Raw genomic sequence first — 24,915 nt, forward strand, 5'->3', positions numbered from 1 at the left:
CTTTCTGGAGGAGGTGACATCTAAAGTGAGACATAAAGGGTAAAAAGAATTGCAATGGGATGAGTAAGGAAAAGGGCTTCACAGGTGGTGCTAGTGATAAAGAACCTGCCTGCCAATGCCGGAGATGCACATTCTCCTGCATGGGTTTGATCCATGGGGTGGGAAGAACCCCTGGAGGAGGACAGGCCAACCCACTCTAATATTCTTGCCTGGAGAATCCCATGGACAGAGGAGCCTGGTGGGCTACAGTCCATAGGGTCGCAAAGAGTTGGACACAACTGAAGCAACTCAGCACACATGCATGCATGCAAGTAGAGAAAAGGCAGATGGTGGATAGCAGAAAAGGAGAAGAAAGAATGTGAAAGGTCTAACAGCAAGAAGACTTGGAAAAAAGATGTGGTTTGTGTGCACAGCTGGGGCTGGTGACTATCAGCAGTAAAATAGGAGGCGGAGGCCAAATAATAGAGGAGTTTGGCCATGTGTTTATCCACCCCAGATTTTTGGACATTGTTATGTGGTAGTCATTATGTTAATGCTGGATTCATAATAACAGTGAAAAAGAGAAGCAGAGTCTACCCTCACTCAGCTTGTAGTCTAGGTAGGAAGACAAATGGGTAGCAACAAAAAGGACAAGTTGTATGAGAGGTGAGATCAGAATCCATTTAGAAAGAGTGAGTAGAACTAGCATAGGTGCCTGAAAAAGAGTGTTCTGGGCACCAAGGAATGGCGTGTGCAGATGCCTGGAGAGGAACAAGGACCAAATGATCAGTCTGGGAAGCTGAAAGACACCAAGGAAGACTGGTTTTGAGAGAGGGTAGTTGAAACAGAAGAGGTAGATTGGGACTGGGTCACTAAGGATCTTGCAGACTTTTGCAAATGTATTCCTTATCTTAAGACATGGGAAGCCATTCAAGAAACTGCTTTCGAGAGTAGATCCCAAAATTTGAAATTTGACTCCTGCTTCACACCATTCATAAAAATCAGTTCCAGGCGGATTGGAGATCTCAATATAACCGGCAGATAATAAATCAGCTAGAAGATGATCTGGAAAACATCGTTATGGACTTGAAGATAAGCAAACATTTCTCAGCAGGAATCAAAAAGCACTGGCCACAAAGGACATGATAAATTGCACAGTACTAAAGTTAAGAGCATCTTTTCTTAATTTTAAGAGGTAAAACATTGAAAAGGAAACCCGTGATGGAAGATGGTATTTATAATACACATAACTGACAAAGGGTTCATATTCAGAATCTATGAAGAGCATCAGTCAATCAGTAAGGAAAACACAGACAACTTAATAGAGAAATGGACAAATCTTGAACAGGGATTTCACAGAAGAATATCCAAAGGTCAATAAACATATGAAAATATGTTCAAACACAATAGTAATCAGGGAAATACCGATTCTTACTGCTGTCACTGAAGTTCAATAATTTTTCTTAAGCAAACACCTCTCAGTGCTTTGTATACCAGGGCTCTGATGGTTTTGATAACTTTGTTTTACAGCTTGATTATTGCTTTTTAGGGAGAGGGTTTTTCTGAGTTCCTCACTGAGCAATTCTCGAAGTACTTATCTCCTTATAAAGGTGTGGAAATTAAGGCAGGACAGGACAGAAAAACATCTACTTTTGCTTTATTGACGATGCCAAAGCCTTTGACTGTGTGGATCGCAATAAACTGTGGAAAATTCTTCAAGAGATGGGAATACCAAACCACCTGACCTGCCTCCTGAGAAATTTGTATGCAGGTCAAGAAGCAACAGTTAGAACTGGACATGGAACAACAGACTGGTTCCAAATTGGGAAAGGAGTACGTCAAGGCTGTATATTGTCACCCTGCTTATTTAACTTATATCCAGAGTACATCATGAGAAACGCTGGTCTGACTGAAGCACAAGCTGGAATCAAGATCGCCAGGAGAAATATCAATAACCTCAGATATGCAGGTGACACCATGCTTATGGCAGAAAGTAAAGAAGAGCAAAAGAGCCTCTTGATGAAAGTGAAAGAGGAGAGTGAAAAAGTTGGCTTAAAACTCAGCATTCAGAAAACTAAGATCATGGCATCTGGTCCTATCACTTCATGCCAAATAGATGGGGAAACAGTGGCTAACTTTATTTTTTTGGACTCCAAAATCACTACAGATGGTAACTGCAGCCATGAAATTAGAAGACACTTTCTCCCTGGAAGAAAAGCTATGACCAACCTAGACAGCATATTAAAAAGCAGAGACATTACCTTGCCAACAAAGCTTCATCTAGTCAAAGCTATGGTTTCTCCAGTAGTCATGTATGGATGTGAAAGTTGGACTATAAAGAAAGCTGAGCATGGAAGAATTGATGCTTTTGAACTGTGGTGTTGGAGAAGACTCTTGAGAGTCCTTTGGACTGCAAGGAGATCCAACCAGTCCATTCTAAAGGAGATCAGTCCTGGGTGTTCATTGGAAGGACTGATGTTGAAGCTGAAACTCCAATACTTTGGCCACCTGATGCAAAGAACTGACTCATTGGAAAAGACCCTTATGCCGGGAAAGATTGAAGGCGAGAGGAGAAGGGGATGACAGAGGATGAGATGGTTGGATGACATTACCAACGCAATGGACATGAGTTTGAATAAGCTCCGGAAATTGGTGATGGACAGGGAAGCCTGGCGTGCTGCAGTCCATGGGGTGGCAAAGAGTCAGACATGACTGAGCTACTGAACTGACTGACTGTATATCTTGACCCAACTCAAATAGCTGAGCACTGGTATAGCGAAGATTGAGTTTGGGTAGACTTTGCTGATAGAAACTTAACATCTATTGGAATAACATGGTTTCCCTCATGGCTCAGACGGTAAAGCGTCTGTCTACAATGCGGGAGACCTGGGTTCGAGCCCTGGGTTGGGAAGATCCCCTGGAGAAGGAAATGGCAATCCATTCCGGTACTATTCCCTGGAAAATCCCATGGACAGAGGAGCCTCGTACGCCACAGTCTTTGGGGTCGCAAAGAGTTGGACACAACTAAGCAACTTCACTTCACTTCTGTTCTCCTAGTGCTTCACTCATTAACATGCAGTAAAAGTCACTTAGAGGCATGGATCCATGCCTGATAGATTCTATCGGTCATTTAGAAATTACTTCATACAATTTTTTCACAAGTGAAAATATTTCAAAGTATTTTTCCTATTTTAGGTTCCAGCATCTCCTTAGGAAGAAGAGTAGAAAATCATCTAGTGTATGATGTTTTGTACCCAGTTAGATGAAAGCTGTAATAAATGGAGAATGGCTAGTTTCATTTTTCAGTACATTGAAACTCTTCACAGGAGAGCATCATAGAGTCTATTTAATGCCTTTGCTAACAATCCCCTGCAAATTGGAATTTCTTCAAAAAGAAAATATGTGATAAAACTTAACAGCAGTTTGGATTATTTTTGCAATAGAGTTCCAAATACTTTTCTGGTGACCACACAACTAACCCAAACATAGTAATGAGCATACATATTAGTGCTAAGTTGTTTTTTTTTTCTGTGCTTTGAAATGATACCATATTCCTGTGCCTGCAGTTACCTTTGCACTGGGTATTTCCACTGTCAACAGAGGAAATTATAGTTACCTGAAGCAAACACTGACCTCTATCCTCTCCAGGATGACTCTTGCAGAAGAGAAGGACTCTGTGGTGATCGTCTCTATCGCAGATGTATGTATGAAAAATAAATAGGTCCCCTCACTCCTGACCCGTATTCTCTAAACACTGTGGTAATCACAGTGGTAATTTTCTCTGTGGTAATCACTGCATCATTTTGAATTTTATCTTAAATTTTAAAAAGCATCTCCTAGATGCCTTTTTTGAATAACACTGTATTTAATACTTGTTTGATACCACCATCAGTTTAAGGGAAATGAAACAGTTCTATGTGGAGAAATATGGTTATATTGTTAACTGTGTTACCAGGAGCCCTGTATACTATGTGGTACAGAAGTTATATTTAAAAACAGGACATTTAAATGGATGCTATAGTAATAAAACCTTCCCAGCCCAAGAAAAGGTTGGTATATGAATCAAGAGAGAATTTGTATTAAGTCACAGTAACTATTATTAATTGAGGGACTCCTTTCTATGTCTGAAGGATTGTGGACAATGTTTGTATACATTATTTATAACCTGTATTACATTCCCTGTAAAGTAGGTATCCAGATGAAAAACCTGGATCTTAAAGAAAGTAAATAGTTTTCCCAGCACTTAATAGAGCAGATTCAAATCTGCATCTCTCTAGTGGCCCAGAGTTTTCTGTCTTGCCTCTAATGCCATGTAAAATTGTAAAGTGTGGTATAAATATTAACACCATAAAAGGTGTTTCAGAGGGGAATTTGGAAGAAGATATCAGGTTTTAAATGTGTCTATCCTTTGAATCAGAAATCTCAAGTCTTGGGAGTTATCTTAAAGAGATAATCAAACAAGAATTTCAAAATAATAAAAATGTGACAGTAGACAGTGACAGTATGTTTATAGTACATTATATAGTGTAAAACGTGCCAATATGATTGAGAACAGACTCGATCTAGATTGCCAAGGTTCAAATGCTAGCTCCTCCACTTCCTGCCTTGTGAACTTGAACAAGTTACTTATCCATTCTTCACTTTCTTTATTTGTGAAACAGTGATGATATTGCCTATAGTATATGGATGTTTTGGCCATTAAATTAGCTAATATATGGGGAAGTATTTACAGTGATGTATGTCACATAGCAAGTGTTCAGTAAGTGACAATTTCAAAGATTTTCAGTGCACTGTTGTTTTATAATAGCATATTAAATAGAGCCAAAATAGATATCAGTGAGAGGGTAAGTACTTTTGTCTACATTGCAATAATTTGTAACCATTGAAAGAATGAATATCCATATTCAGTGATATAGAAGATGTCCATATCATATTGTTGACTGAAAAAAGTTGTAAAGTATCATGTTTAACATTATATTGTCTATGGAAACTGTGATAGAGGAAAGGAAGCAAGGAAAGGAAGAGGAAAAATAGACGGATGGTAGAATACATTAAAAAAAGACAATGAACAAACCTCGGAATGATGATCTTCAAAATATTAATAATGGTTATCTCTGGATATTGGGAGTTAAAGGGATCTCTGCTATCCTTTACATTTTTTTCTCTGTTGTTTGAATTTTCTATGAAAAACATGTCTTAGAATGCAGAAAAACTCAAAACAAGCAGAAGAAGAATTAATAGGAACATAGAAATAAAAGATTAAATAATCATTCTGTCCAAGTTTAATTTTTTAATATGGGAAGCATTTACATAATCTTCAAAATGTTTTATCATGTTACCATGTGTTACATATTACAATCTTTATTTCTTTACTGTTGGCACATCTGCCTAAAATGTTTAGACCAATAATAAAATATCAGGGGACAAATTTTAAAATGGAATATAGAATGCTTAAGAGGTGTAACTTTAGTAGTATGTTTAACATATGTTTCAGTGGGTAAGAAATAGCTGGTGATTACATTTTTGGCCATCTTAAGAAGCTGAAGTACTATAATAGAGTGGTCTGTATCATGGCTGATATTTTTAAACAAGCAGTCTAACTATATACATTCAAAGTTGCCTTTCAGACTACTCAGATTTGACAGTAGTAGAATTATAAGTATTCAAATATTCTCACAATTCTGTGTTGGGAATGCTTGTGGGCCCTGAGGCTACATCTTATAAATGCCATAGGTTATGTAAAAAAAAAAAAATTACCTTAAAGTATAAGCTACTTACAAAAGCTACTTACAAATGAATCTGCCACTTAACGTAGCAGAGTAGATACACACAGTTTGCTGATGGAAGAAAATTTGGGAATCAAGCCAACAAATACTGTCTAGAAAAATGTGTTATTCTGAAGTAAGCTTCTTGTAGTACAATACTCATAAAATGAAGACACTTTCAAAAAAGGGCAGTTCTTTGAAATAAGCCATCCCATTTTTAGGACAAAGCTGTTTTAGTATGTTTTTGTGTACTAATTTCTAACTGTAAATAATGTGCAGTGATATTTCATATGATGACAAAGGGAGAATAAAGTGTTTTCAGTATTCCAGTCAGATCTTTTAGATACATGAATATTTTAAATTCTTTCATATAAAGTAAAAACACTAGAAATATTAAGACATAGTAACATTCCACACCTAAACTAGATTTACATGTATTAGTAGAACTATGAGGCATGCTTCTTCATTTTAGTAAAATATTTCTCTCATTTTTAGAGTAACGAAAATTATGTAAAATCTGTGGTTGACATGATTACAAAAAAGTAAGTACTGTGTGATAAATTTAAAAATAACTTCTTTCATTTTTCTGTCCAATTACATGATTTTATTAGTGTCTTATTCTATTCAATGAGTGTAACTGTGCAGAAAAAACGTGTAGTTCTATCAATGCTGTGATGAAATGTAGCTTATAATTTCCCCCCAATTCTGTACATCATCTACCTATTAAAGTCCATATTTGTCATGATATTATTTTTATAGTATCTATTCTTCATAAAGTCCATGGCCTCCGAGAGAAGCCTGCTGGATTATTTTTAAAGCATTCTTGTGTTCTTTACTGTATGAGGTTACTTTCACAGCTTCTGCTTAGAATCTCCTGCTGCATGCAGCCCAGCAGATGCAAGTACATGCTGATGAACCAATATGAAACTTTTTATCAAACAAGATGCTGTGGAATGGACCCAGCCTTCCAAATTCTTATGCTTAAGTGGGCAATACAACTGGTGAGAGAAAAAAAAAAAAAAAAAAGCAAGTCCCAGCAAGGAAGCTAGTGGAATGGGAAGGCAATGTGAGAACACACCGAGTAGGAAGGATTTAACTCTGTTCAGATACCAAGAAGGACTTTCTGGAGAACTTAATAATTGGACTGAGTCCAAGTGTAATTAGACATGTTTTGGGCAGACAGAAGGAGAAGAGAATGCCAGGCAAATAGAATTGCTTGGGAAGGCAGAAGGACCAAAGAGGGAGCATGATACATTTTGGGGAGGGACTCTTAAGTACTGATATCTCCTGAATGTAGTAGATGTTTGGAATTAAGGAGGAAAGATTGATTGGAGATAAGGCAGGTCATGATGAGATCATGAAAAGCCTTATGATGGGTGCTATGCCTATGTGCTATTTGTGCTACAAGCTAGGGTTGCCTTCAAGCTGAATCTGGCTAACACACATGTTTGTTTCAGCCAGCAGTGCTTTGCTTTGTTTTGTTTTTCCCTCACCAAATAGCTCTAGCGGATGAAGCCAACTTATTCTAGTTAAAAGAATTCCAGTCAGTGACTGTGGAATGAATAGAATTAGCAGCTCACCATTTTGAAACGTAAGCAATTCAGGCATATCCTGAAGTGACAGGTGGAGGGGAAGCTTTCAAGGAAGGTGTATCAGTCAGCAGCCCAGTCAGCAGCCAAATGGGAAACTCCTGGTGGTTCAGAGAGAGGAAATAGAGACAAGTTAATACAAAGAAATTGGCCAAAGGATTCCCCTGCTGGTCCAGTGGCTAAGACTCCTTGCTCTCAGTGGAGGGGGTCCAGGTTCAATCCCTGTTCAGGGAACTGTTAATAGATCCTACACGCTGTGACGGGACTAAGACCCAGTGCAGCTGAATAAATAAATATAAAAAATAAAATTAGCTTAAAAAGTTTACAAGAGCTGAGAGAAGAAAAAGAAGAAGGAAGGAGACAGGGGAAACGTAAAGGAAGATGGGGTTGTACCCCGAGGTCTGAGGTTGTGTGCACGGGCTGCTGTGCTGTGCTCAATGCTGGGACGCAGCTCTGTCGCTCCTGCCAGTGCTGCCGCACACTGCGCTCCAGGCCGCTGCTGGAGACTTCTCCAGAAACCAGTCATGTGGAGAATATCCTCCTCCTCCCTTCCCGTCTCTCCTTACTGCCTCCCATAGGACTACCTGGAAGGAGCAGGCAAGGGGTCTTGGAATGGTGGCTTGCAGACCCCCACCCTACAATACCTGGCACAGTGGAAGTGGGGAAATGGGGGCTGAGAAGAGATGGATAATTATTAATAGTGGGAAGGGCTCAAGTTTCCCTTCCTGACCCTCTAATTGGTGGCGGTGTCACTGCAAGGTAGAGTCAGACAATTCTGCCTTCCGTTATGATGCAAAGGAAAGACACCGAGAAGTAACTGTAGGGTGTACTTGGTCACCAACCTCAAAACAAAACAAAATGACCTTGAATCTGTCCATGAAAATTCAATTAACAAGTTAAGGGAAAAGAGAACTTTAGTAGAGCCAGATTAGGATTAAAACCCTGGAGACAGACTCTCAGAAGCTCTGAGGACTGTTTCTTCCCCCTGGTAGAAGTCAAAGGCACAGTCAGTTACATTTTTGAGACAGAGGATCATACATCAAAATGACAGAGTGATGGTCTACCTGATGCTCCCCAAAGATGCATAGTCCAGGTAGGCACATACAAAGTGAGCGGTAAGTCACAAGCCCTTACAGAGCTGAGAAAGGATACTAATCTTCTAAGAAATTTACGCCAGAAGAAAGGGGAGAAAAATGGATCTGTATGGATTAGCTGGCACTCCCATCTTTGAGGCGGTCTGGTTAATGTGTATGGAATGCAGAGGCACATGGTATGCTGGGGGAGAGGGTTGGGACAAAGAATTTTATGCTGAAATTTTCTTGTCCTGCCTTAAAATATAAATTTTATCTCATCAAATTTAATCAAGCCTATAGAGCTAAGCTCCAGTTCAGAGTATACGCAGTGAGAGGTGAAAGTAATCTGGAGCAAACCCCCAGGATGTGGGACCTTCTTTAGGACAGCTGACCCACTTCCTTCAAAATGACAGTTGCATGGGGGAAAAAAAGAAAAACTAAAGTGACTGGTCTAGATAATAAGCTTAAAAAAGAAATAACAGATAACCAATTACAATGAGAGGATCTTAAGTGGATACTCACTTGAACATCTCATCCCCACCCCTCACCTTTAGACCCTGTACTTAAACTACTAGGGATTTGTGAATATCCACTGAGTATTATGTGATGTTAAGTAATTACTCTTAGTTTTGTGAGATGTGATACTGTCATATCATTACATAAATAAATGTCCTTGTACAATTTCACACTGAAGAATTTAAGAGTAAAATATGATATCTATGATTTGTTTTAAAATTCTTAAGCAAAGAATATGACTGCATAGATGAACAAGTTAAAAAATTAACAGAAATCAGGTGATTTGGGATTTGCATATTTTGGGTAATTTTCATAATAAGATTTTCAAAAATTAGTCTCTTCTAAATGAGCTTAACTGATGGGGAGAAAAGTTAAAACTAGCTCGAGGGAGACATGTTTGGAGAGTTTTGAGATGGGAGCAACTTGAGTGTTTTTCTGTGTGCTCAGGTGAAGAGGGAAGAAGCCGATAGAGCAAGGAGTGCAGGGGATTGGATGCAAGGAGATATAGGCAGGACTAAGTAAAGAAAAAAAGATAAGAATGGGTGAAAGAGTAAGACAAAACTAGTTTGCACAAGGAAGGTGAAATGAAACAGTCCCCTCCTTAACGGTAGGTCTCTCGTTTCTCTGTGATAGAGGTAAAGATCATACGTTGAGAATGAGGAGTTAACTGGCAACATAGAAACTTGAGAACTGTATGGAAGGCTTGAAATACCTGATGTGTGTAAAAGGAGACAGAGTTGAGCAAGATTAAATAAAACACCACAGATGTCTAGTTTTCCCCAAAGGAGATTTCCCAGGGAAAATGTTGCATTATACTCAAATCCTTAAAATGTCCTCATATCCCATGCCATCCTCTCAGTTGCTTTATTCTGAATAATAAACCACTGTTCAGAGAAGACACGTTATCCTAAAATGACGTTAATCCATGCTAGTTTGATATCCTTATAAGCGATTCTTGACAGAATCAGCTAAAAAGAATACACAGGCTTACAAACATTTCCTGTGGATATGACTACATAATTGCAAGCAATTGTTTTATGACCTTTAAACATTGGTCAAAATGTTTAATACTCTCTGACAGTTATAAATGTATAGAAAAATGAAAAATATAGTAAAGCTGATATTCATCTAGTACACTGTAATTTAAAACGTGGAGACGTGGAAAATGCTAAACATCACAAATATCAGAAAAATGCAAATCAAAATCACAGTGAAGTATCACCTCATGACTGTCAAAATGGCTATCATCAAAAAGTCTACAAATAATAGATATTGTTGAAGGATGTAGAGAAAAGGGAATGCTTGTGCACTGTTGGTGGGAATGTAAATTCATGCAGCCACCAACTATGGAAAGTCCCCCGAAAACTAAAAGCAGAACTGCTGTAATGATCCAGCAGTTCCACTGCTGGGTATATATCTGAAGAAAATGGAAACACTAATTCGAAGAGAAACGTGCATCCCAGTGTTCATAGCTTTGTTTGTAAAAGCCAAGATGTGGAAGCAGCCTAAGTACCATCAAGAGATGAATGGATGAAGAAGATGTGAGATATATGTATATAATGGAATACTGGGCTTCGCAGGGGGCTCAGGGATAAAGAATCCGCCTGCCAGTGCAGGAGATGCATGTTTGATCCCTGGGTCGGGAAGATCTCTCTGGAGTGGGAAATGGCAACCCACTCCAGTATTCTTGCCCGGAATATCCCATAGACAGAGGAGGCCGTTTGAGCTACAGTCCATGGGGTCACAAAGAGTCGGACAAGGCTGAGCACAACACCACAACAAATGGAATATTACTCAGCCATAAAAAAGAATGAAATCCTGCCATTTGCAACAACATGGATGGATTAGAGAGTATTACACTTAATGAAATAAGCCAGAGAAAGACAACATCCTGTTACCACTTACATGTGGAATCTAAAAAATAAACACACACATAACAAAACAGTTGCACTGATACAGTGGGGGAAGGACAGGGGAGGAGCGAGATGGAGCCACAGACAGCTGTGTATAAAATAAATAAGCAACAAGGAAATGCTGTACAGCACAGGGAAACATAGCCATTATTTTGCGATAATTTTAAATGGAGTATAATCTGTAAAAATGTTGAATCACTGTGTTGTACACCAGAAACTAATATAATATTGTAAACCCACTGTACTTCAATTAAAAAATAAATAAAACATGGAAATCATTGAGAATAAAGCATTTCATTTAGAAAATTTATTAAGAGTAGTTTAAGCATTGTTTGCCTTTTTCCTGTCCTATAACTTAAAATTCAGAGTGAACATTTTTTTATGCCTTGACAAATTGTCATACTCCCGAGTTTGGATCGGCACCTACATTTTATCATTTACATTTTCAATGTCATGAAACATCTCTGAGTGTTCCTTTAATGTGAACTTTTGTGCCAGCATAATATCCTATGGGATATCCTTTCCGCTACAATCGTTTTCCTCATTTATGTCAGGCAAGTTCACTTTCACTAAGCAGTTGTGGCTGCACATCCCAGGTCTCTGGAGAGCGAAGGTGTCAACATCCCCAGGGTCTATGGTCTTTTAGTGGCATCCAGAGAAAGTTCCAGCGTTATCACTGTCTGCACTTTCATCTAGTAGCCAGTCCCCTCTTTTGGTTGTTTTGTTCAGTGTCCCGTGGGTTTGTTTATTACTGGGAGACAAGGAGGCGACACAATTGCGTGTTCTGCTGGCTCTCAGTGGCCTGAAAAACAGATGCACGGAGACCAGCTACCAGCAGACTCGGAAAGAAGTGACGAGATGACGTGCGTCTGTTATTTATGTAGTGAAGTTTGTACTTTATACTGTATTCAGCTAATATTCCATGAAGACTTATATTTGAAAAGTGTTGGGAAAAACGTACATTATTTAATTAAAATGTCATAACTGAAATTCAAAGCGAATACTGCCTATTTTGCACCGAATTCAAATCATGCATATAAACTCTGTCCTGCTTCCATTTTAATAAATAATGCCATACCTAGATTTAAATCTCATTTAAAGTCACATTATTTTTCTCTTATGGAAAACCATTTAAAATGCTCTACCTGGTCTCTCATTATTTACCTTGATAGTACAAGATTTATAGTACAGCTTTTGTGAGCAGTATTTTATGCATTTTAATGATGTCCTTGTTGGTCTATAAATATTAACTTTTAAAAATGAAGAGTCTAAAAAATACTCCTCCAAAGAATTGTGGACAAGAATCACACTGAATCCTTTCTATGACAGTCTGATTTCAGGAGCCACATTGCTATTTGGTAGGACTGTTATTAAACTAAAATTATGGATTTGAATCTTCTAACGTTCTTGCTCTTTTGCAGTTGCTATATTGTGCTAATAGTCAATTAACTTGCACCTGTTAGAGTGCATATCTGATTGAAAACTTGAAAAATTCAAAGTACTTATAATTTTTATAAGAGGAAATTAATTTTACATTGTATATTGTAATTTTTTACATGTGTCACTGACTTAGAAAATAAATATTTGGGGTTAAAAAGTATTAGTTTTATGATGTCACTATCAGGTATATCATGAAGTAATTCAGATCAAAATACTATATGGATATACATAAGGAACTTTTTTTTAATTGTGTGATTTTTGTCAATCAAATTCAATTATACGCCTCCACTTCTGTTTATAGATTCAAAAGGCAGGTGATATCTGGATCCTTAGAAGTCATTTCAATACCTGCTTATTTTTATCCAAACATATCACATGCTGCCCGATCAACTGACGACTCAGAAAAATTAGAGAGGTATGATATATTGAAAAGTAGTATCCTTAAATAACTGGCTTCATCTGATAAAATGTTAGACTTAGCATATAGTAGTTAGTATTTGATGCACAGCGGTATGCTGAAGCCAGCTTCTGTTGGCTGGCACCTAGGTTCTATTAATACCCCCCACTTTTCTATTTGCTGATTATCCGAGGCAGGTAATTTAGCCTTTTTTCCTTAACTTCCTCAACTTTCTAGTATGTATAATAAAATCCACATTACGTATATGGGAAAGTCATTGTGAAAATAAAATACAGTCATGTTTATGAAAGAATTCTAAAAAAATAAAAAGCTCTATACACATACAAAGGATTGCTATTGTTCGATTATAAATGTGGTATGTATTACATGAAGTATAATAATTTGGTTCCTCAAAACTCAACAGAGCAAAAGACATTAAGATTCAGAAAAAGGTCTTATCCAGGAAGCTTATTGGCACTGGGTTCTTTTTTTAAGTAATAAATGGTATGTCCGAATCTAGATAGCTTTTAAGGATTTTGTTTTGCTTTTAACGACCCACATTTTACTCAGTTTTTAGAGTCTTAAAGCTGGGAGACATCCTAGATCCTCGTTTTCCTTCTGCCCTTTATGACTCCGTCATCATTTCATTTTTAGCTTCTCTCTCTACATTATCCCTGTTATCCCCAGTCCTCTGCCTTGGGCTTAGTTCAGACTATTGGAGATCTGTTGGCTTCCCTTAATCCTAGCCTAGCCTTGCCTCCAATTCATTCTCCATATTCTAGCCAGAAGAATCCTTTTTCATATGAGATAGATAAAGTTTCCTGCATGTCATGAAAGACCCTTCCTGAGCAGGTCCCGCTGATCTCACTATCCTCGACTTCCTTTGCATCAGCTCACAGTGTTCTCAGAGGCGGCCTGCCCCCTCACACACCCATGCCTTTGCAGTACTGCTCCTCCTTCCCTCTGCTCCGCCCTCCCCACCTTATTATAAGTCATCATTGTCAATACCTTTATGTAGTACTTGTCTAATGGCTCTCAGTTTATGATTTTTCTGTCTTTCATGCTAGATTATGAGACCCAGAAGGGCAAGAACACGCAGGGTATTACTCTCTGGAGCTTCAGGAGCTGACCTCGTATCTGTTGTTGTTTAGTCGCTATGTCGTGTCCGACTCTTTGTGACCCCATGGACTGTAGTCCACCAGGGTCCTCTGTCCCTGGGATTTTCCTAGCAAGAATATTGGAGTGTTTTGTCATTTCCTCCTCTAAGGGGTTCTTCTCAGCCCAGGGATTAAACCTGCGTCTCCTGCACTAGCAGGCAGATTCTTTACTGCTGAGAGACTAGGGAAGCCCAGCCTAGTATCTGGTTTAATATTAAATTAGTATAATGGTTCTTTATACTTTTATTTAAACAAGACCTAAGATCAGGAATTAACTTTATTATATAGATGGTAATTTGACTAACCAAAACATAAAATAAGTAGATTATGCTTATCCTGGTTTAGCAATGGCAGACACTGTCCACTGAATAAAGTTGGGAAACCTTTTAGTATAACTTTAGTATAAGATATTCAGTTTCACTTAACATAGATAGTATTTTCTGTGAGTAAAGTGTAAAAAAAGTTTGTTTTTAATTACTAAGATATGCTTATAAATAAAATTAAATAAAATGAAAAATGTTAACAAATTTTATTATTTATCTCTAGTTGGAGAATCAAACAAGTATTAGATTTTTGTTTTTTGATGCTGTATGCCCAGCCCAAAGCTATGTATTATTTACAGGTAAGACCTTATTAAGATACATAATTGAAAATAGAAGTATTATATCCTCCTTCTCTCCTTCAGTTACTTCCTTCCTCATTGTAGCCCTCCACTTGACTCTGCACTTAAAAAGTGGAAAATATCCATTATATTAAAACACCAAAAGGAAGCTTAACATTGATTCTGTGTCAGTCTTCTTGCTGGGTCACTGTTAACAGAGGAAATTATAATTACATGAAGCAAATTGAAAAAAATTAGCAAAAAAATAAATTATATTACTTACATTTTTTCTACTCACAGGTATATTAGATTAAGTACACATATTTTGGGCACTTACGTTAGACATTGTGTTGCCTCATTTTATGAGTAACACAGCTCTACAGTGCCTTATGTGTTTGTGGAATAAATTAACTATATATAATTTGTACCTCCTAAATTCCTGCATGGTGTTAAATAATAATACCACATTTCCCAACAGTAAGTATATACCACACATGAGAGGGTGCACAGTTGTGACAAGAGTGCAGAATATCACTGGAGAATGGAGAGGGAATTTGAAAAAGGCCTGAAGCCAGATCTTCTCTTTTTACTGTAAAAAATGAAAATCCCTTTCGATTCCTAGTTAGAGACAATGTAATAGAGACATGTACTCATCCCCTTTTGGAAGAGCACGATTCTATTTTGTGCCCTGGTGTTGTGCCTGAGGACTTGCGCATCTTCCCAAATCATTTAGGAACCGCTCTTTATAGATTCCACATAATACACATTAAACTTAAAAAGGAAATTCTAAGTTCCTTTCCACCCCACCCCCTCACAGAGATCTATTTCTAGGCTTACTGGCACCATACTTCTAACCAGCTAGGTGGAGCCGAGAAGGCCCCCTCCCTTTTGTCACCTCTTTGCCAAACACAATATTTGGCACTCGGACATGGCACTTATCAACTAAGCATAAAGCCAGTTAGTCTTAACCAAGAAACTAAATAGTTGTCAGAGTGAGTTGGACACAACTGAAGCGACTTAGCAGCAGCAGCAGAGAGTGAAAATGAACCCAGATGAATAGACTCTTCTGAAGAGGATTTAGACTGAATGTTACTTAATAGTATTTAGGAAAGAAACTGATATCTCTGGTCTCAGAATTAGAAAATGAAAATTGACTAACAGGAAATAACCTCAACATGAATTGAACAAAAAATCAATCTACCACATCATAAAAATGCTTTTTTTCTCAGTGTATTCTATTGTATTTTCAATTTTCAAGCTAATTTGTTCCAGGGAAGCATCAAAGGTACTAATGCCTTTTTTTTTTTTTTTAAGCTGGAAGATGATATCTTAGCTAACAAGATGTACCTTACAAAAATCACAGATTTTGTACATAACATCTCTTCAAATAATTGGCTTTATATTGAGTTTTCAGTTCTTGGATTTATAGGTAAGCAGTGGGTCTATTTTTGTGGGGTCAATTTAGTACATAATAATTTAAAAGTTTTTAAGAAATTATCAAAGAGATTGTTACTCAATGGAAAGGAATGGCATAATTTCTATAAAGATACTATTAGTTTAGCAGAAAAATTAGATCAAGGATCTGAATTTCAGAAAATGTGTTTTAAACCAATTTTTTTGTAGATAAACAGTATAAATAAGCAGATTGACATATATTCACGTTATAAAAACATAAGGCAGCTACTACTTATTAACGCTAGCTCTGAGTGTGACAAATATTAGCACAGTGACTAAGATGTACTTCTATTTTACATAGAAAAATATTGAAACTCAAAAAATTAAAGTTATAGAGGAAGGAATTTTAACAGGACTATGGTACTCTGAAGTCCTTGCAATTTCTAGTATGCTGAAGCTAACATGCTTAAAAAATGTAAAAACATATGAATTGTACCCAGCACAGAAAAGTTCCTAAAATTGTGCCCATGATGTATTGTTTTTATAATTATTTTATAGACTTTCCTTTTGCTTCCTTCCATTTTTTCCTTCCATCCTTCTATCCCGTTTTCTTTTATTTAACCCTCACTGCGGGAGGCCAAGTTACCTAACTCGCTTCATATTGCATTTCATCTTTGTTTACAAGCAGGAGCCCTTTTTTATTCTTCTGTTTAAAGCCCACCCCCCTATTTCTACCCACTCTCATGATAGGTTTGCACTCAATATATTTCATCAAGAATATACATATAAATACCAGATACCATGCAAAAGATTTGGTGTTCAATGTGTTTGTACTTATTTAAAATTTACACAAATGGTGATTTGATAAACATATTTCCATTCCTTATGTTTTTGTCCACAAAACTAGATTTTATAGCTATCTATATGTTGCTTTATGTTCATTTTCCTTACTGTTGCATAAATGTCCATTCCCAGAGTGGTGGACCTTGACTGCTTCTAGCTGTCTGCTGCCACAAAGAAATGGACTGATATATATGTGTCCTGGGATGGGATCACTGGGGTAAACATAGCCAGGTCTCACAAGTACTGCCAGATTGCTTAGCAGGTTGACTCTGTAGTATATACTCTTAAATGCAGTGCATCTGAGTTCCTGCTTCCCCATATACTTGATAACATTTGATTTTATCCATTAAAATCTTTGTTTGCCATGGGGAGGAGAATAAAGCATTTCTCTGATTGCTAGTAAAATCCATCTATTCTTCTATATCTACCACTTCATATACTGACCACTTCCCCCCCGAAATTTTCTGTAAAGTGGTGTGGAATCCAATTTTAAAACTCTGAAAGTTTTTTTTTTTTTCTCAGCTTTGGTTACAATAAAGAGAAAAATTGTAGGTGACAGTGATACCTGCTGAAAGCTTGGAGAGATAATTTTGTTTGTTTATTCCTTTGAGAATTTTAAATCCTTTTTGCTTTTCTCAGAAAAGTCAGGTAGTAGAAGGATAGAGAGTATTCACAAGAGCACATTGAGCAAGAAACATTGTATATATGATAGTGAATTCTTATTTAAGCTTAAATCTATAAAGACTTCATTTTCTTGGTTATCATAACAATTCTGTTTTTCAGTATTTTCTAAAAATATGAGCTAGCTAAATAGAATTTTCAGAATGCTGGCAGCAGATAAAGAAAACAGATATTAAATCAACTATTTCTATCATTAAATCACTTGTTTTGGTTACTATATACATGGGTGCCTAAAATTCAAATACAACCATATACTTATCAAGTGACCCATATAGACTCAAGTCTTAGTGAAAAATGAAATGCCTACATCCTACTATCATATTTATGAGGTGGTTAGATGTGTTTTACACTGTTTAAGGTGAAAACTTACCTGAATCTTATACCTTCAGCTTTATTTTCAAGTTAAAGATGCACTACATTAGAAATAAAATGTAATGAAATCATACTTTAAAATACAGTAAATCTTTAAGAATCATAAATACAAAAGAAAATAACATTCTTATAAAATAATGTTCAAATATTGAAATAATACTCTATTTTATTCAAAATTAAGCACTAAAAGTAAAAAAAATGTAATATGTTGATAAAGTTCTATGTAAATAAGCTTACAAATCATCAGTTCAGCTCAGTTCAGTCGATGAGTCGTGTCCGACTCTTTGCGACCCCATGAATCGCATCACCCCAGGCCTCCCTGTCCATCACCAATTCCCGGAGCTCACTCAGACTCACGTCCATCGAGTCAGTGATGCCATCCAGCCATCTCATCCTCTGTCGTCCCCTTCTCCTCCTGCCCCCAATCCCTCCCAGCATCAGAGTCTTTTCCAGTGAGTCAGCTCTTCGCATGAGGTGGCCAAGGTACTGGAGTTTCAGCTTTAGCATCATTCCTTCCAAAGAAATCCCGGGGCTGATCTCTTTCAGACAAATCATAGTTTCTGAAAAACTAAGTGAAAGGTTACAGGTCCTAAACTTTCCGTTTTATTTATATATCTTGCAAGTGGTTTAAACAGTTGATCCTCCTTAGTTATCAAAGTTAATTTCCTGAGAGTATTCACAATTCTAAACTTACTTCTTACTTGTCCCACCAAAAGTGGTAATTCTTAATACTGAAGCAGATATATGATTTGTTTTATCATCCTCTAACTTCATTAATGCTTTAAGCTTTGCAAGGAATATATATTTAATTTTTAATATTTTTGTACTCTTTCCCATGTTAATGGAATGAATAACTATATATAAGGTTATGTTTTGATATGTGGTATAAACACTGAAGAGTTATTGGGCTTTGTTTATTTTTTCTCCGTAGGAAAGCTATTTAAATCTGAAGATTTAACTGACTTTGTTCGTTTTTTTTTAATGTTCTACAAAGATAAACCCGTAGATTTGCTCTTGGGGGACATTTTTCTGGTAAAGATGTGTACCCCAGGAGAAGCTCTTGTGAGTATTTCTTTACTCTGTATTTTTAGGAAAATACTATCTCTCTGATGTAATTACCTAAATTTTGTTTACAAATTTTAGTGCATAGGTTTTTTAAACTGGATATTTATATATATTTTAAAAAAGAATCGATGTAATCATATACCTGTTACAAATATTATTTCAGAGTATATCACCTAAGTATAAAAGATAAGACTACAAAATTTTTAGAAGAAAACATGGGAAAAAAATGTTTAGGACCCAGGATTAGGTGAAGAATTCTTAGACATGACACAGAATTCTTGATCCATTTTTAAAAGTTGATAAATTGGACTTCATTAAAATTAAAACCTTTTGTGTTGCAAAATTTACTGTTAAGAGAAGGCACCACAGGATAGGACAAGATATTTGTAAATTCCATGTCTAACAAAGACTTGTATTCAGAATATATAGAGAATTTTCAAAACTCAACAACAGGAAAATAATCCAGTTGAAAAATAGGCACAAGACTTGAATGGACTCTTATCAAGGTATTTTCTCCCTTACTGCAGTAAGCAATGAACTCAGCTTTGCTTCATCAACAAGTTATTTGAGTGGTTATTTTGGGCAAGCAAGAATTTGATAATACCATCCTACTGAAACTTTTATTAATAGATTAAAGGTATTATGATATTTCCTATATTTTAAGTCCTCAACTAACTTTATCTGAACTTTAGTTTCAAATTAACTGTACATTATTTAATGACTCTATGTTTTAAAAACAATTTTCAATACAGTATTTTCCTACATGTTAACATCAGTATAAATGAATTTAAATAAGCCTGTTATTTAACATTATTATGCACATAAATTTGAGTGAGATGTATTTTAATGAATTTTATATGTATATATTACATAAATAATGATAGCAATCATAATTTTTAAACTATTTTACTGATGTATAGTTGATTTATAATGCTGTATTAATTTCTACTGTACAGCAGAATGATTCAGTTATACATATACATATATATATATACACATTCTTTTTCATATTCTTCTTTCATTATGGTTTCTTAAAGGATGTTGAATTTAGTTCCCTGTACTATATACAGTGGGACCTTGTTGTTTATCCATTAAATATATAATAGTTTGCATCTGCTAACACCAAACCCCCAGTCCATCCCTTCCCTACCCCTTCTCCCTCTTGGCAACCACAAGTCTGTTATCCATGTCTATTGAGTCTGTTTCTGCTTTGTAGATAAGTTCATTTGTGTCGTATTTTAGCTTCCAGATATAAGTGATGGCATATGACGTTTTTCTTTCTCTGTTTGACTTTCTTCCTTGGTATGATATCTCTAGGTCCATCCATGTTGTTGCAAATGGCATTATTTTATTTTTTATGCCTGAGTAATATTCCAGCATATATATATGTATCACATCTTCTCAAATGCTTGTTTTAAATAGGGGTGATACAATTTGTATAGAAATACAAAAAACCTCGAATAGCCAAAGCAATCCTGAGAAAGAAGAATGGAACTGGAGGAATCAATCTGCCTGACTTCAGGCTCTACTACAAAGCCACAGTCATCAAGACAGTATGGTACTGGCACAAAGACAGAAATATAGATCAATGGAACAAAATAGAAAGCCCAGAGATAAATCCACGCACCTATGGACACCTTGGGATTCCCTGGTGGCTCAGAGGTTAAAGCGTCTGCCTGCATTGCAGGAGACCTGGGTTCAATCCCTGGGTCGGGAAGATCCCTTGGAGAGGGAAATGGCAACCCACTCCAGTATTCTTGCCTGGAGAATCCCATGGACGGAGGAGCCTGGTGGGCTACAGTCCATGTGGTCGCAAAAAGTCGGATACAATCTTTGACAAAGGAGGCAAGAATATACAACGGAAGACAATCTCTTTAACAAGTGGTGCTGGGAAAATTGGTCAACCACTTGTAAAAGAATGAAACTAAAACACTTTCTAACACCATACACAAAAATAAACTCAAAATGGATTAAAGATCTAAATGTAAGACCAGAAACTATAAAACTCCTAGAAGAGAACATAGGCAAAACACTCTCTGACATACATCACAGCAGGATCCTCTATGACCCACCTCCCAGAATACTGGAAATAAAAGCAAAAATAAACAAATGGGACCTAATTAAACTTAAAAGCTTCTGCACAACAAAGGAAACTATAAGCAAGGTGAAAAGACAGCCTTCTGAATGGGAGAAAATAATAGCAAATGAAGCAACTGACAAACAACTAATCTCAAAAATATACAAGCAACTCCTACAGCTCAATTCCAGAAAAATAAACCACCCAATCAAAAAATGGGCCAAAGAACTAAATAGACATTTCTCCAAAGAAGACACACAGATGGCTAACAAACACATGAAAAGATGCTCAACATCACTCATTATCAGAGAAATGCAAATCAAAACCACAATGAGGTACCATTTCACGCCAATCAGAATGGCTGTGATCCAAAAGTCTACAAGCAATAAATGCTGGAGAGGGTGTGGAGAAAAGGGAACCCTCTTACACTGTTGGTGGGAATGCAAGCTAGTACAGCTACTATGGAGAACAGTGTGGAGATTCCTTAAAAAACTGGAAATGGAACTGCCTTATGACCCAGCAATCCCACTGCTGGGCATACACACTAGGAAACCAGAATTGAAAGAGACACATGTACCCCAATGTTCATCGCAGCACTGTTTATAATAGCCAGGACATGGAAGCAACCTAGATGTCCATCAGCAGATGAATGGATAAGAAAGCTGTGGTACATATACACAATGGAGTATTACTCAGCCATTAAAAAGAATACATTTGAATCAGTTCTAATGAGGTGTATGAAACTGGAGCCGATTATACAGAGTGAAGTAAGCCAGAAAGAAAAACACCAATACAGTATACTAATGCATATATATGGAATTTAGAAAGATGGTAATGATAACCCTGTATGCGAGACAGCAAAAGAGACACAGATGTATAGAACAGTCTTTTGGACTCTGTGGGAGAGGGAGAGGGTGGGATGATTTGGGAGAATGGCATTGAAACATGTATAATATCATATATGAAGTGAGTCGCCAGCCCAGGTTCAATGCATGATACTGGATGCTTGGGGCGGGTGCACTGGGACGACCCAGAGGGATGGTACGGGGAGGGAGAGGGGAGGGGGGTTCAGGATGGGGAACACGTGTATACCTGTGGCAGATACATGTTGATGTATGGCAAAACCAATACAGTATTGTATCCAATTAAAATAAATTTATATTAAAAAAGGGGGTGATAATGTCACAGGCCATCTTTCTTATTTTTATTTTTGAGTAGATTATCCAAATCTTTTTCCATGAAGTATAATACTGGTTTTTTAAAATCATATACGTTTTAAGGAGAAATTGAAGAGGGAGTAATTTAGTTTTGAAATTAATAAATGGGGAGAGAATAATGTAGACCAAGAGAAATGGATAGATGGGAAAATATTGGAAAGTTTATATTACTGGAATAAAGAGAGAGGAGAGGAAAATTATAGTTGCACAATAGCCTGATTTTCTGAGCTTTCCAGATGACTCCGTGGTAAAGAATCCACCTATAACGTAGGCGGCACACAGGAGACTTTGGTTCCATCCCTGGGTTGGGGAGATCCCCTGGAGTAGGAAATGGCAATCCACTCCACTGCTCTTGCCTGAAAAATTTCATGGACAGAGGAGCCTGGAAGGCTATAGTCTGTGGGATTACAAAGAGTTGGACAAGACTGAGCAAGCAAGCCTGATTTTCTAGTGAACTAATAAAGTTCATGAAAGAAAATACATGCTTTTGTATCTTGATTTCTTTGTTCCATTATTCTTACAAAGAAAAAGCTAAGAATTTAAATGTTTTGTTTAAATTTTAAAATAGTAATATAGAATCCAGGCAAAAACTAACAAAAGGTTCTGACACCAGTAAATGCAATAAAAATGAGTATTTGGGTTTTTATACAAGATTGTTGTTTCTCTTACAGGAAAAATGTATAGAACGAAATAAGCATATTCGTATTCGATATAAACCTTCTCTTTTCCAGCATGTGGGTATACAGTCATCATACCCTGGAAGAGAACAGTATTTCAAAGTAAGTGTTTTGAAATGTAGTTGTGTAATACACAAGGTTTCATGAACTTATAAAATATTATTTAGAAAAGGAATGATGAGAATATGAGGGGCTATCAAGATTATCTAAACACAATTCATCTCATGATAGAACTATTTGTTATGAAGAACAATCAACTTTATAAGATCCAGGTTATCTATCATGGTTAGAAAAATCCAGCCTATGTAAACTTCTATGCCTTACTCTTGTCAGCTGTATAATTTAAATAATGAAACTAAAAAGGTGTTTTGAAAATTATAGTAAAATTCAGTATTTTAGTTTAATATTCAAAATTATAGAAGAATATTTCAAAAATAAAATGCCTCTTATTGAATTTAAATGTAGCAGCATTCTTTTTCAGATCCCTGTTTACCAAATGAACAAAACTTTAGCATTATTTGATTTTTAATCATTCCTATGTTTTTCATCAATTGACTTAGCATCTCGGTGGGGTAGAAAGAGCAAAGACTTCAGAGTCAAAACAATCAATTTTTAGTTGTGATGACCTGTGTACATGAGACTGGGCCAAGCCCTACCACTCTGCTGAGCCTTCTTTGTCTAGAAAGTGAGGTTGAAATGAATGAGCCTTAAGATTTCTTTCACCTCTGCAGTGCTGTTGGCATTGCTATCCTTCTTAGCTTCCTCACACAGCAGAGCTAATGATTGCTTTAATACTCTCAGTGGAAATGAGACAAATGCACATGTACACCCTCTCATCATTTCATTCATTATTTGCCTGCCCTCTTCTTACCACCTTTTCTACTCTGTCTATTGTACTGCACCCTTTGAAACAGTACCTTAGAGTGTGGACTCAGTATGCATTAGCTGTTAGCCCTCAGGCAAGGTGGAATTCAGGATTTAAAGTGTTTGGTAAACAGGTGTCTGGAATAGTGAAAACTTTTATGAATCTTTATCCGGAAAGTAATATCATCAAAGTACATAAGACATAGTCACAGGAGATGCAGACAGAAATTAGTCTATGCCTTTTTACTTGTTGGTGCTATTATAAAGGGATTCTTTCTTCCTTTATATATCAATTTTATAAGATATTTTAACTTATCTTTGTAAATTCGTGACAGATTAAGGAGAATGTATATCTAATTGCTCATATTTTGATGTTATAATTTAACTTTTTTTTATTCCTCATACTGCATAAAACAAAGAAATAACAATTTAATGATGTGTAAAATGTGATTGTATTAAATTATTTTAAAAATTTCCAACAGGATATCTATTATTAGGAATTTCAAAATTCAACACCTTCTTTAAAAATTATCAGAATCATTCTTTGGAAAAAATGGCATAACAAGGATTAGAGTTAGACTATTTCTCAACTTTCTTCATAGTGGGTAAGAGATTACATCATATTACAGAAAGTTAAACCATCAATAATAAAGGTAAGTATAAAAATTGATATAAATATATAGAAAATTGTCAGGTAGTCATCAATGTGTTATTTTATATCCTTATGTTTGGAATGTTTTTAAATTTTATGCATGTAACTTTCTAACATTCACTAATATTTTGTTTCAGAAGGATCAATTTCTTTTTCCCTTTTTATCACATACTGTGAAAGGGAATATATCATGCACTGTAAAAGAGGAATTTCCTTTTCCCTTTTTATCATGTACTGTGAATGTACAATGAATTTGGAGACAATAGATCTGAGTTTGAAGCCACATTCTTATCAATAGATGTATCAATATGGATAAATCACTAAAATACTATGCTAACTGAAAAAAGCCAGGTGCAAAAGACTACATATTGTAGGATTTTATTTATATAAAATTCTAAAGCAAGCAAACCCTGCTATCTCATTATGATTTTAATTTATATATCTTTAATGACCAGTGATGTTGAGCATCTTTTCATGTGCTTTATGTAATTTTATATACTTACATACATATAATTAGGATATACCCTAAGTATATTTCATTATATGTATTTTTATGAAAAATCTATTCAAATATTTGCCCATTTAAAAATTTGGTTGTTTGCCTTTTTAGTTTTGAATTGTAATAACTCTCTTTACAGTCTG

General features: G+C 36.2%; 1 protein-coding gene across 1 annotated transcript in view; it reads left to right on the forward strand.

Moving 5' to 3' along the window:
* MGAT4D (MGAT4 family member D) overlaps positions 1 to 24,915 on the forward strand; it is a 46,423-nt gene that overhangs the window by 20,831 nt on the left and 677 nt on the right. The window contains exons 4-11 of the mRNA XM_040251674.1: positions 3,546 to 3,679; positions 6,240 to 6,286; positions 12,577 to 12,690; positions 14,376 to 14,451; positions 15,745 to 15,859; positions 18,653 to 18,783; positions 22,752 to 22,859; positions 23,672 to 23,798. Coding sequence (XP_040107608.1) covers positions 3,546 to 3,679; positions 6,240 to 6,286; positions 12,577 to 12,690; positions 14,376 to 14,451; positions 15,745 to 15,859; positions 18,653 to 18,783; positions 22,752 to 22,859; positions 23,672 to 23,798 — 852 coding nt within the window. The remainder of the gene's footprint in view (positions 1 to 3,545; positions 3,680 to 6,239; positions 6,287 to 12,576; positions 12,691 to 14,375; positions 14,452 to 15,744; positions 15,860 to 18,652; positions 18,784 to 22,751; positions 22,860 to 23,671; positions 23,799 to 24,915) is intronic.

Source organism: Oryx dammah, unplaced genomic scaffold (genome assembly GCF_014754425.2).
Source record: "Oryx dammah isolate SB20612 unplaced genomic scaffold, SCBI_Odam_1.1 HiC_scaffold_12, whole genome shotgun sequence".
NCBI classification, from domain to species: domain Eukaryota; kingdom Metazoa; phylum Chordata; class Mammalia; order Artiodactyla; family Bovidae; genus Oryx; species Oryx dammah.